The sequence below is a fragment of the Neolamprologus multifasciatus genome, chromosome 13 (genome assembly GCF_963576455.1).
Source record: "Neolamprologus multifasciatus chromosome 13, fNeoMul1.2, whole genome shotgun sequence".
Taxonomy (NCBI): Eukaryota; Metazoa; Chordata; class Actinopteri; order Cichliformes; family Cichlidae; genus Neolamprologus; species Neolamprologus multifasciatus.
This window is the reverse complement of record NC_140451.1, coordinates 10,714,190-10,726,204: the sequence shown is the minus strand read 5'-3', so window position 1 is coordinate 10,726,204 and position 12,015 is coordinate 10,714,190. Positions and strand designations below refer to the sequence as shown.

The following is a 12,015-nucleotide window of genomic DNA, read 5'->3' as shown; positions in this document are numbered from 1 at the left end:
CAATGGTGGAAACCGGTTAAGTTTATTATTTTCACTTTGTAATACGAGCAGTGGGAATTAGATTTGGGAGGAAAAGTGCAATTCTGTGCTATATGATAAATTATTAAGGTGCATGACAACAACGTTAAATTCAGAGTGGATGTAAAAGTTACTAGAAACTGTTTTCAGATGTCGTAAATTCACGACAAAAAACAACTCAAAAATCTATAATCTGATTTATTGTTAACTAGAATAAGGGTTTTTCTGCTTCTCCTACAGTCATGTGCAAAAGTCTTGAGCCACCCCTCATTTCTTAATGTTTTCTTTCCAAGAAGCCATATTTGTTTGTAATTCTTTAAAGTGCACTGAAAGAGCAATAGTTCTCCAGGCTTTCTGAAGGTCTTTCAAAGGTTTTCTTTGGACTTTGGCGGGTATTTTGCTCATTTTAATTCCGTGTACCTGACTATTTTCAGGCAATAGTTTTTTTCTTTCTTTGTTTTGTTTTGATGGGGTTTTTTTTCCATGAAACGTGTCAAAGATGACAGTTTGACATTCATAAAATATTATTATTTTTTATTCATTTTCAGTCCTTGTACCTGAAGTCCATTTTTTTGTTTGTTAATCCTCTTTTAACACTGACCTATGAATCACTGTTACGAGCATAAAAAAGGCACCTAACTCAAGGGATGACGCACAAAACAGACAACTTAGCAAAGAACGAATTATAGCCATTTTTTTTAGGCTATAGGGAGAAAATGCTAAAGTATTTCTAATTACAGAAGAACTGGAATGAAAATCAGTGACAACAGGTCTTATGAAGTGATGAATCCAGTAAAACACTGGAGGCTGTGTCATGGTTGTGGTGCCAGTGGATCTTGATGGAATTATGAACACAAGAAGTAGCATCAGATTTTGATCCACCGTGCAATACCATCTGAAAAGCATCAGATTTAGAACATCTTCATTTTGCAGCACTACAGTGATTCCAAACACACTGCCAATGCAGTAAAGGCACACCTGGACAGAAAAACACCTGAAAAATACTTGTTATTAATCTCTGGCTCTCTTCCGCAGCATGACTTTTATCCTGTCTTCCTTCTCTCTCCCCAACCGGTTGCCACAGATGGCTGCCCCTCCCTGAGCCTGGTTCAGGTTTCTTCCTGTTAAAAGGCAGTTTTTCCTTCCCACTGTCACCAAAGTGTTTGCTCATAGGGGGTCATATGATTGTTGGGTTTTTATTTGTATGTATTATTGTAGGGTCTACCTTACAATATAAAGCGAGCTGAGGCGACTGTTGTTGTGATTTGGCGCTTTATAAATAAAATTGAATTGAACTGAATTGAAAAACCATCATGAACACTATCAGTCATGGATTTGGTCTCCCCAGAGCCTGGACCTCAACATTACTGAAGTAGTAAGAGAGTTCATATGTGGTCAAACTAAATATTCATCTTCAAGCTCATAAGAACTGTACAAACCCAGTTTTTTCCTTTTATACTGTATCTCTGTGTATGTTTGTATGTGTTTTGATTAATTTTCCTACCAAAATAAAGAAATGAAAGGCAGCTCATGACTGTTGCATAGTACTGTTTGACTTTTTTTTTCTTATAGTAAATTTCATCTAACAGATAAGTTGACCCACAAGGCAATCTTTACAAAGCGACTTGCAGTACCCCTTTAAGACAGACTGGTGTAAAGGACACACAGAGAGTAACTGAGCAATCTGCTACCCATGGAGGGATAAAGATACGGGTTTGGAAAAATGACAGCAGGGACAGCGAGACATAATGAGCTGATCAAACGATTGTGGAGAATGAAATGCCAGAGTAGCTTAGAGCGGTGACAGACTGAGCTGTCAGGGATTCCCTGGTCTCGGTGTGACAGTCAGCTGACTCTGCTCTCGCTGGATTCATGGATATTTTTGCTGCAGCATCTGCCTCGTTTGCTAATAGACCTTTCCTTCTGCTAATCTTTTCTCAAATCTTCTCACACCACTCAGATTCCCAATTCACCATGGTCACTAATCACAATCGCATCCAAAACGCGATTTCTTTTTAAAATTACCTCACATAGTCTGACGTTGTCTCTTTTGTATTTTCACTCATATAGTTTTTTGGTTTAATTAGAAACTGTTGAATAAACTGCCACTTTATTAAACCTACACATTTAGGGATTAAGTTACTGTGTCGAATATAGCTTATATAATCAAGCACAACATTGGGTGCTCTCCCTGGGCTCTTCAGACAAAGATATACAGTGGGGCAAAAAAGTATTTAGTCAGCCACCGATTGTGCAAGTTCCCCCACTTAAAATGATGACAGAGGTCAGTAATTTGCACCAGAGGTACACTTCAACTGTGAGAGACAGAATGTGAAAAAAAAAATCCATGAATTCACATGGTAGGATTTGTAAAGAATTTATTCGTAAATCAGGGTGGAAAATAAGTATTTGGTCAATAACAAAAATACAACTCAATACTTTGTAACATAACCTTTGTTGGCAATAACAGAGGTCAAACGTTTACTATAGGTCTTTACCAGGTTTGCACACACAGTAGCTGGTATTTTGGCCCATTCCTCCATGCAGATCTTCTCAAGAGCAGTGATGTTTTGGGGCTGTCGCCGAGCAACACGGACTTTCAACTCCCGCCACAGATTTTCTATGGGGTTGAGGTCTGGAGACTGGCTAGGCCACTCCAGGACTTTCAAATGCTTCTTACGGAGCCACTCCTTTGTTGCCCGGGCGGTGTGTTTTGGATCATTGTCATGTTGGAAGACCCAGCCTCGTTTCATCTTCAAAGTTCTCACTGATGGAAGGAGGTTTTGGCTCAAAATCTCACGATACTTGGCCCCATTCATTCTGTCCTTAACACGGATCAGTCGTCCTGTCCCCTTGGCAGAAAAACAGCCCCATAGCATGATGTTTCCACCCCCATGCTTCACAGTAGGTATGGTGTTCTTGGGATGCAACTCAGTATTCTTCTTCCTCCAAACACGACGAGTTGAGTTTATACCAAAAAGTTCTACTTTGGTTTCATCTGACCACATGACATTCTCCCAATCCTCTGCTGTATCATCCATGTGCTCTCTGGCAAACTTCAGACGGGCCTGGACATGCACTGGCTTCAGCAGCGGAACACGTCTGGCACTGCGGGATTTGATTCCCTGCCGTTGTAGTGTGTTACTGATGGTGACCTTTGTTACTTTGGTCCCAGCTCTCTGCAGGTCATTCACCAGGTCCCCCCGTGTGGTTCTGGGATCTTTGCTCACCGTTCTCATGATCATTTTGACCCCACGGGATGAGAGCTTGCGTGGAGCCCCAGATCGAGGGAGATTATCAGTGGTCTTGTATGTCTTCCATTTTCTGATGATTGCTCCCACAGTTGATTTTTTCACACCAAGCTGCTTGCCTATTGTAGATTCACTCTTCCCAGTCTGGTGCAGGTCTACAATTCTTTTCCTGGTGTCCTTCGAAAGCTCTTTGGTCTTGGCCATGGCGGAGTTTGGAGTCTGACTGGTTGAGGCTGTGGACAGGTGTCTTTTATACAGATGATGAGGTCAAACAGGTGCCATTCATACAGGTAACGAGTGGGGGACAGAAAAGCTTCTTACAGAAGACGTTACAGGTCTGTGAGAGCCAGGGATTTTCCTTGTTTGAGGTGACCAAATACTTATTTTCCACCCTGATTTACGAATAAATTCTTTACAAATCCTACCATGTGAATTCATGGATTTTTTTTTCACATTCTGTCTCTCACAGTTGAAGTGTACCTCTGGTGCAAATTACTGACCTCTGTCATCATTTTAAGAGGGGGAACTTGCACAATCGGTGGCTGACTAAATACTTTTTTGCCCCACTGTACAAAGGGAACACTACTGAGGTCACACTTTTTCAGTCACCGCTTGTTGACTCAGTCTGTTTGTGTTATCGAGTCAGGAAGTATTTCAGTGCCTTGCTACAGTCAGTAGTCAAACATGCAATCTCAATTCTTTCTTCATCTCAAAGATAATGAGGGTCACAGATTGGATGACCTGTGACTCAGTGCTTCAGATGTGGTAGCAGCAAAAATTAAGGCGAGGAGAATATATTATAATTATGAAGACGGGTATTATGACATTTACACAAATGGCAGATGACTGAAGACGGCGATGTGTCAGTGTTGAGAAGTCATGTTTGTCCACAGCTGAACATAATAAATATGTATACAGGCAAATAGTACAACAGCAGCATCCCTCTGGAGTCCTCTTTCTCACCAGTCAACGTTTGCTACCCCAATTCTTGCTTGTCTGTATTTCTAGTTCAGTCATCCAAATTCTGAACACTGTATCTGAGTCTAAATGCTCCACATTGGACTTAATGGACTGCAGAATTTACTCCCTCTCTTTGCCATTACCCACTGTGTACTGTGCAGGAGAGATCTTGTTTACTTAGAAATTTTGCCCATGGGGAAAAAGCGTTTGGACTAAACCATATAGACAGATGAATAAAACGAAGAGCTGAAGGCTGCAAAGCTGCAGACTTACTGTGTCTATTTTGGGGGTCGGCTCCCTCTGATTACAAGGATTAAAATTCAGCACTTTATATTATGGCTTTGGCACTTACACCTGTGGCCCTCTGGGTAAAAAAATCTCTTTACTGACATCTTATATTAAAATAATTACACTATTTCTACCGTTTCTGTGAGTGGAGTTCGGGAGAAAGGCCAAGAATATTTTAGTGTCCATACCACATATTAGTTATAATCTTTTATTACATTAATGCTTTCATGATCTCAGACCCCCATTTTGATCATAGCTCCTTTTCATTTACATTCTATAATCACTCTTGATGTAATGTAATGTTTGTTGGATGCAATGAAAAGACCCGTGCAGAATTTAGATTTTCCAAGCACAGAGGGTATTCTTGCACAAAAAAACTATGCATGCATGTAATTAAAAACAAAGAAAAATTCTCCACACCACTGATAACAGCCTCGCCGTCTATTGTTATTTCTCTTCAAACGAGGACCAGGAGACTGCCAAGTAAGAGTATTAAGCTACTGCTAATGTAAAGAGAATATGCTGCCTCACATTAAAAGTGTTGGACTGGCAAAACATGAGGGATTAATTATGAAAGATTTAAAAACTGCAATGTGTGCTGACTATGACTGCTTATCAACAATCTTTTTTTTATTTTTTTTTAGCGGTCCATTAAATTTTTAATGGAACGAGACGGCGCAGGCACAGTTAGAGGAGTGGTTAGATGAAGAGCTGTAGGTGACTGGCTGAATCCTCCTCTACAGGGTCACCATCGCCGCTGTGATTCGCTGTGCACAACGGCTCTTTGTACTATGTGCTGCGTGAGATCAGATCCAGATCAGATCAGACATCTTTATGAAACCAAAGTGAGCTAATTGCACTAAAAACAGAGTCACCTGTATTTCCACTTGTGTTTGATGTTTAAGGAATTATTGTTGTATCATAAAACTGCAGTCATGGTAATCAACCAGGACTAATTATATCAGGATTACAGCTTAGTTTAAATTCTGCATCGCTCTTTTTTTTCTATCTTTTTAACCATTAATCCGATAACACGTTCACTTCTACACGTGAAAGATCCCTAGTTTATAACCGGCAGGAGAAATAAACCCAGCCTCAGGGGATCACAGGCCCAGATAAACGGGAGGATTGCGTCAGGAAGGGCATCTGGTGTAAAATGGTGAAAAATCTCTGCCAAATCAAACATGCAGATCCACCCTCGGGAAAATATTGAGCAGCTGAAAGTACCTTTAATCCAACAGACGTGTTGACTAAACAATCTGTTTATTCTCAAAAAGTCCAAGTTTCTTTCAAGACTCTGCTCCTCCCCATCATGTCTGAGACTGGCTAACGCTCTGGTCTGTATCTCGCTACTGCCTAAACTTTCCTCTGAGATGGGGAATGATGTGCAGTCAATGTTTTGAGGGATGAATTGTGTTATTTCAATACACTTGCATCTAACCTCATTTGACAGCAACTACAGTGCTGCGAAAATGCATTTTACCCCCTTCCTGAGTTCTTCGTTTTATGCATATTTGTCACACTTTCATGTTTCAGAGCATCAAACTCATGTTAATATTAGACAAAGATAACCCGAGTAAATACAAAATGCAGTTTTGCAATTATGATTTTATTTATTAAGGGAAACAAGTAATCCAAACCTATCTGGCCCTGAAAAAGAATCTGCCTCCTAAATCAATCAGCCGGTTGTGCCACCCTTGGCTGAACTGAAATCAACCGTTTGTGATAACAGGCTATGACTAATTTTCACGTCACTTTGGCCCACTGTCTTTGCAGAGGTGTTTTAGTTCTGTTATATTGGAGGTTTTTTGAACACGAGAGGCCTGTTTAAGGTCATTCTAAAGCATCTCAGATTTAAATCTGTTTCATAAACCAAGTGTGCTTGAGCTTCAGGGGATGAATGGATGGTCAGATATTCTTCTTCAGGATTTTTCTGATAGAGAGCAAATTTTTAGAATTATGGTAAGTCATCCAGGTCCTGAAGCAGCAAAATGGCCCAGATCATCAGACCATCAAATGCTATGTTACAAAAACCTTCTAGAAAGTTCAACTTTTGTCTTGTCAGTACAGAGAGCATTTTCCCAAAAGTCTTGGTGATCATCAAGGAGTTTTTTTGGCAAATGCAAAACAAAGACCTCTGACCTTAACTGAGGCAAGTTAGGCCTGCAGTTCTTTAAATGCTGTCCTGGGTTCTTTTGTGACCTCCTGGATGAGTTGTTGAGTAATTTTGGTAGGCTTTTTCACTCCTGGGAAGATTCACTGCTGCTCCAAGTTTTCTGCATGTGTGGATAATGGCTCACACCATGGTTAGAGTCCCAGAGCCTTAAATACTGGCTTTGTGACCCTTTCCAGGGTGACTGTTGTCAAAGTTTTTGTTTCTCATCTCCTCTATAGTTTCTTAGATCATGGTTGCGTTTTGGTATCTTTTAGCCTACATCAGACAGATTCTGTTTAAGGAGTCTGGCAGTAATCAGGCCTGTGAGTGACTCCGCTTTCCAAAAATTGTGGTTACACAGTTATTTCATGATTTAACACGAGGTGCGGTTACTTTTTCCACATATGACCAGGGGGGTGTAGACAGTTTCTTTCATTTAAGAAATCATATTTAAAAAGTGCATTTTGTATTTCCCCGGATTATCTTTGACGAATATTAAAAACCTTTTGCTCTCAAACATGTACGTGTGACAGATATGCAAAAAATACAAATGAAAAATACTAAAAAAAAAAATCAGGAAGGGGGCAAATAGTTTTTCATGACACTGCATATCAAAAAATGATCTAATGGCTGATGCCAGCTTCAGATCACACATTAGTATGCCTCATTACCAATGCATGCAATTAAGAATAATCCTTTTTTTATCACCATAATTTTCTTCAATAAATAAGTAATTTCTGCTTCGTTCCAAATTGTTGCTTCTGGCACAAACAGATCTACTCTGCTTTGCTGTGTATGACAGCCTGTAAAATAGGAGCCATCTTCTCTGGGCAATCAAGAGGCTTTTAGATTGCTTTGATACGGGTTCTCACGGTTGTTATGGTGCCTATCTATTTTCTGAGCCTCAGGTCTTAATCTTGAAAATCTCTCAACAATCTAGATCTCCCTAACTGTGTGTCCTCCAGCTTATCTTCCTCTTCTGTCTCTTTCTCTTCTGTCTCTGTCTTTCTTGCTTTTATCGCCTGTTCTGCTTGCAAGCAGTGTTCGGGTATTTATGGGACGTGCTTATTCAATTGTCCGACTATGAGCTTCGGGACAAACACACTGACAAAATTCAAGCTTGTATTGCTTGATTGAGGACACGAGCTCTGTCACACAACCACTCAAGGAAGAAATGAGTCCTTGGTATTTGTCTAAGCTCTTGCTTGTTGCGCTCTGGATTACAAGGAAAGTGAAATAAGACCAATCTCATTATCCTCTCCTTCTTTGCTGAGCATTTAACTAGAGATTTTTTTTTAAAAAAAGGACTTTATCTTTGTGTTTATTTGTGTTTCTCTTTTTTTATACTTTGCCTAATGTCAGAGATCATATCCCTTTAGAATAAGACATGCATGACTCCTGGGGTGCTAACCTATGATGACTGCATGGCATTAGTGGTTTCATAGCACAGGGCCAACTCAAAGTCACACTTTCAGCCTCTCACTAAGGTCACTGCATCTCCCGAGGCTTGGAACAGACAGCAGCTTGGCAAGCAAGGGCAAATAGAAAGTAACGTTCCCTTAAAGGCAGGCTGTCTCTGGAAAAATTTGGATGTGAATAATGCAGAGATTTCAAGCCTCTTAGGATTAAAGTCCACTGTTTGTGTGGGTGGGCAGTCAAGCAGAGAGAATAACTTCCTTGCCACAGTCAGCATTATTTCATCAGAATCAAAGACAAACCGAATTACCAAACTTGCATATGGGAAAGACACCTCTGATGCATTCATATCTGCTCGTTAGACCTGCTTCAGGATGAATTCATTCATTTCCCCTCGGTACATGTTCACAATTATGAACGAATATGAACAGCAAAATGAGCAAAAATCGTTTCTTCTTTTTCCTTCCAGTTTGTCAAATTCAAGAGTGAGCTGCAGAGGAAGAAAACACCAAGTTGTGAAACTAAATTTAAGACGACTGGTAAATCTCCCTGGCAAACATGCACAGATGAGACTGTCGTATTCTTCCCGAGATAAAAATACAGTGCATTACACCTACACCAAGCCTACACCGCACAGCAGGCACGGATAGCGACAGCCAAAACCTGTCCTCTACACCTTCAGCGGAGAAAACAACAGAAACTAGTTGACCCCAATTATCCTGCCTTCACCACAGTCTTCGAGGTGAGGTACGAACAGGATCCGCTGCCCTTCGAGGCCAGAGGGCGACTCTATCTGGTCTGCTGAAATAAAACTTGTTCGATACAACAATAACTTTGAGCCCCAAAGAAACACAGAAGATCGAATTCTCCCTTCTCGGAATACACGATTGAAACTTGCTCTTAAAATTTGGCACTCTGTATCCATCAAATGAAAATGAACAGTAAACAAAGGAATCTGGCTTCTATGGCGTCTTGGTTCACCAGCTTTGTCACTAGTTAATCCTATTTAATCCAAGGTATCGGTATCAGATGTAGTCCAGCAGGAAAGTAACAACCTTCCCAAAGCTGAACAACATGCAGTGCATGTCTGTGTGTGTGCACTGTCTCATAGAAGAACGTGATGCTTGGTAACCATCCTGCTCTTAATATCCTATTAGGGGTAGATCAAGTGTACTGATGGGGGAGACTGAGTGTTATCAGAAGCAGATTAATGCTCTGTGCAGTCTAGAGGGAATATGAGGAGTAAAACTCACTTCATTAAGGTGATCAAGTGCTTTGTGGCTGGGGCTTCTGTGCTACAATACAACACTTGCCTCGTGATGATGATGATGATGATGATGGTAAACCATGATGATGAAGATTATATTGTGTAAAACTACATTTTTCTTTCAATGTGGCACAGATTCACAGAAGCAAATCCAAGAGCCTAGTATCACATTCAAATATACAAAGGGCATATCCAAGATACTTTATGCATTTTTTCATCTCTCTATCTGAGTTTATCCATGTCAAACACAATCAGGGCACACCATCAGGCTCTTGTTGGCCGGATAATCCGTCTGCTGTGAGAGCACACACAGAGTTGGACCACTTAGCCAAGAGATAGATATTAATGACACACACGGAATGCACGCACTGTATCTACACACTCCAAAATCAGAGGAGCGTCTTCTTCTTCTTTTTTTTCCCTTCTTCTTTTATTTTCCCATAAATGGAAAAGATGCAGCAAGGGGATGCATTGTAGATATCGGGACTTGTAGCTCAACTGGGATGATATCGAGCATAAAAATAAGCAAAATGGTAAATGATAAAATCATGATGCACCTGGGGCTTAATAGCTCCAAGATAGACAAACAATTATAATCTACTTATGTTAGTTTTTGCTTGCGAGGAAGAAGCTTCACAGAAAAAAAGGGGGGCAAAGTATCATTTCATCATTGTGTGCTTAGTTAGATTACTGTGTCGTGTCTAGTGAAACGGTCAGATGAGCTGTCGCTGCAGCTCTCTAACCGGCTGTGATCAAAAGAAACTAAATACTAGTTCTTTCATAAGAGTCAGTACAGAGCGCGCTCATAACAGAAAGTCTATTCTGGTGGAGATTTAAGTTGTTGTTTTTTTTGTTTTGTTTTTTGCAACCTGTTAACCACAGCGTCGGTCTGCTGCTGGTTTGACAGCGGTCTGTCCACGCTGTTGAACTGCAGCTCCCGCCACACACACACACAAGCACGGGGACCTGTTCGTTCAGCACCACACCGCGGCACATAAACCTGAACACAACACTTCTGTGTCGAAATAATGGAAAGGCATATGTATAACATCAGTGACGAAAATGAATGTCATCGCCAAGACGTGCGTAGTTGCCAGGCAGTTTTGCATTATTATTATTATTATTATTAATTTGAATGTTTTCCGTGTTTCTCAGATAACTCAGCTGCTGGAGCCTTTACTTACACGAAAACTCCGAAAAGCAGAACTCTGATGCCAATCTCCAGAGCCAATTCTCGCATGTTTTTCCTGCGGTCTGGAGGCGACACGTTCATGATTCGGAGACAATCCGTCAACTCAAGCAGAAAAAAGGCGGTCCCGGTCAGTTCTGGAGGCTTTTTCACTTTTGTAATCCACCTTAACAAAAGCCCAGCGCTCCCTAATCGCGCATGCCGTGCGCCTCCATTGCAACTCGGTCACCTGAAGCAGTCTTCCTCTCGTTTTCTCTCCTTCGCCTGTCTCCGCTCGTCCCCGTCTGTTTCTGTCCCCCTCGGGCGATTTTCTTTATATCAACTCTGTTGCTGACAGCTGCTCTTCTATCGAGTGAAACTCTCCTTCTTCCACTCCATCAGTTTCTTAATTTAAGATTGGAGTTCGGGGCCAGAAGATATCAGCCGATTTGGGAGAAGGTACAGGTGTGGGTCAGCACAGAGAGGGAAGTGATGAGAGGCTGCAAAGTAAAAGGGAGATACTCAGAGCGTCAGCGAGCTTGTGTGGTGTGGGTCTCGCTCTCTCTTCTCTCTCTCTCTCTCTCTTCCTCTCCCTCTCTCTCATCCTCTGTGTTTGACTTTGGAGATTCAGATGACTAGAAGTTTCTGGAACACCACCCAGACACTCATGGGAGGAAAAGGCTCCAGTGCTCATGTCCAACACTCCTCCATGTTTCTTCTTGTCTGCTCTGCACTAAAGAGACCTTGAACCAACATCTCTTCACAGACTACAATGACCCACTAGCTGTAAATGCGACACAAAGCAGTGCGGCTCTCCGCTGGCACAGTCTGGGCAGGTGTTCATGACCAGACCCTTTACAACTCTAGTAGAACTAATCCATCAACATCAGGCTTACATGATATTACTGACACATGATATTGCAATCCTGGAACAAAAGAAGTCCACTTTGGGAGGGGCGGAGAGACTTTCTCTCTGTTGGGCCTTCCACATACTGTCCAATCATACCCTATGACAAATCTAGCACCTCAGGGTCTAAGCAGTCAGGCAGTGATGAAGGAGCACAGACAGCAGCAATACCTGTGAGCCAGGAAACCTTGCCAGCACTTTATAGACACACATGAATATTTTATGCCCTCTAAAGCTGGCCTTACCTGCATTACCTGACAGTCTGAAACGTGCCGCCGTGTGCATTTGAATGCGTGTTAGGCCGTGAGGGAGAGACCACTGAAGAGAAAGCCCCAGACCACAGATTTCTTTCTGGGTCACAAGCTCTGCAACCTGGGACGAAATAGAAAGTCTGCATCTTGCTTGGTTAACAAGGCATCCCTTTAGCTATGTGTAGCTAAGATAAATAAATGTAGGCTATGGGTGCACGCTCTTATACTCGCAGACGCACAGCAGAGGTTTTGATGTATTCCCTTTTTTTCATACATTTGAATTCTAGGTGATGTGCCTGGAGTCTTTGCCAGTTCCCTAATAAGAACAAAACAA

At 41.5% G+C, this 12,015-nt stretch overlaps 1 protein-coding gene across 1 annotated transcript in view; it reads right to left on the bottom strand.

Annotated features, from left to right (window-relative positions):
• plpp4 (phospholipid phosphatase 4) overlaps positions 1-11,460 on the bottom strand; it is a 51,280-nt gene extending 39,820 nt beyond the window's left edge. Inside the window, exon 1 of the mRNA XM_085182684.1 lies at positions 10,540-11,460. Coding sequence (XP_085038810.1) covers positions 10,540-10,628 — 89 coding nt within the window. The 5' untranslated portion in view covers positions 10,629-11,460. The remainder of the gene's footprint in view (positions 1-10,539) is intronic.
• Positions 11,461-12,015: the final 555 nt, after the last annotated feature.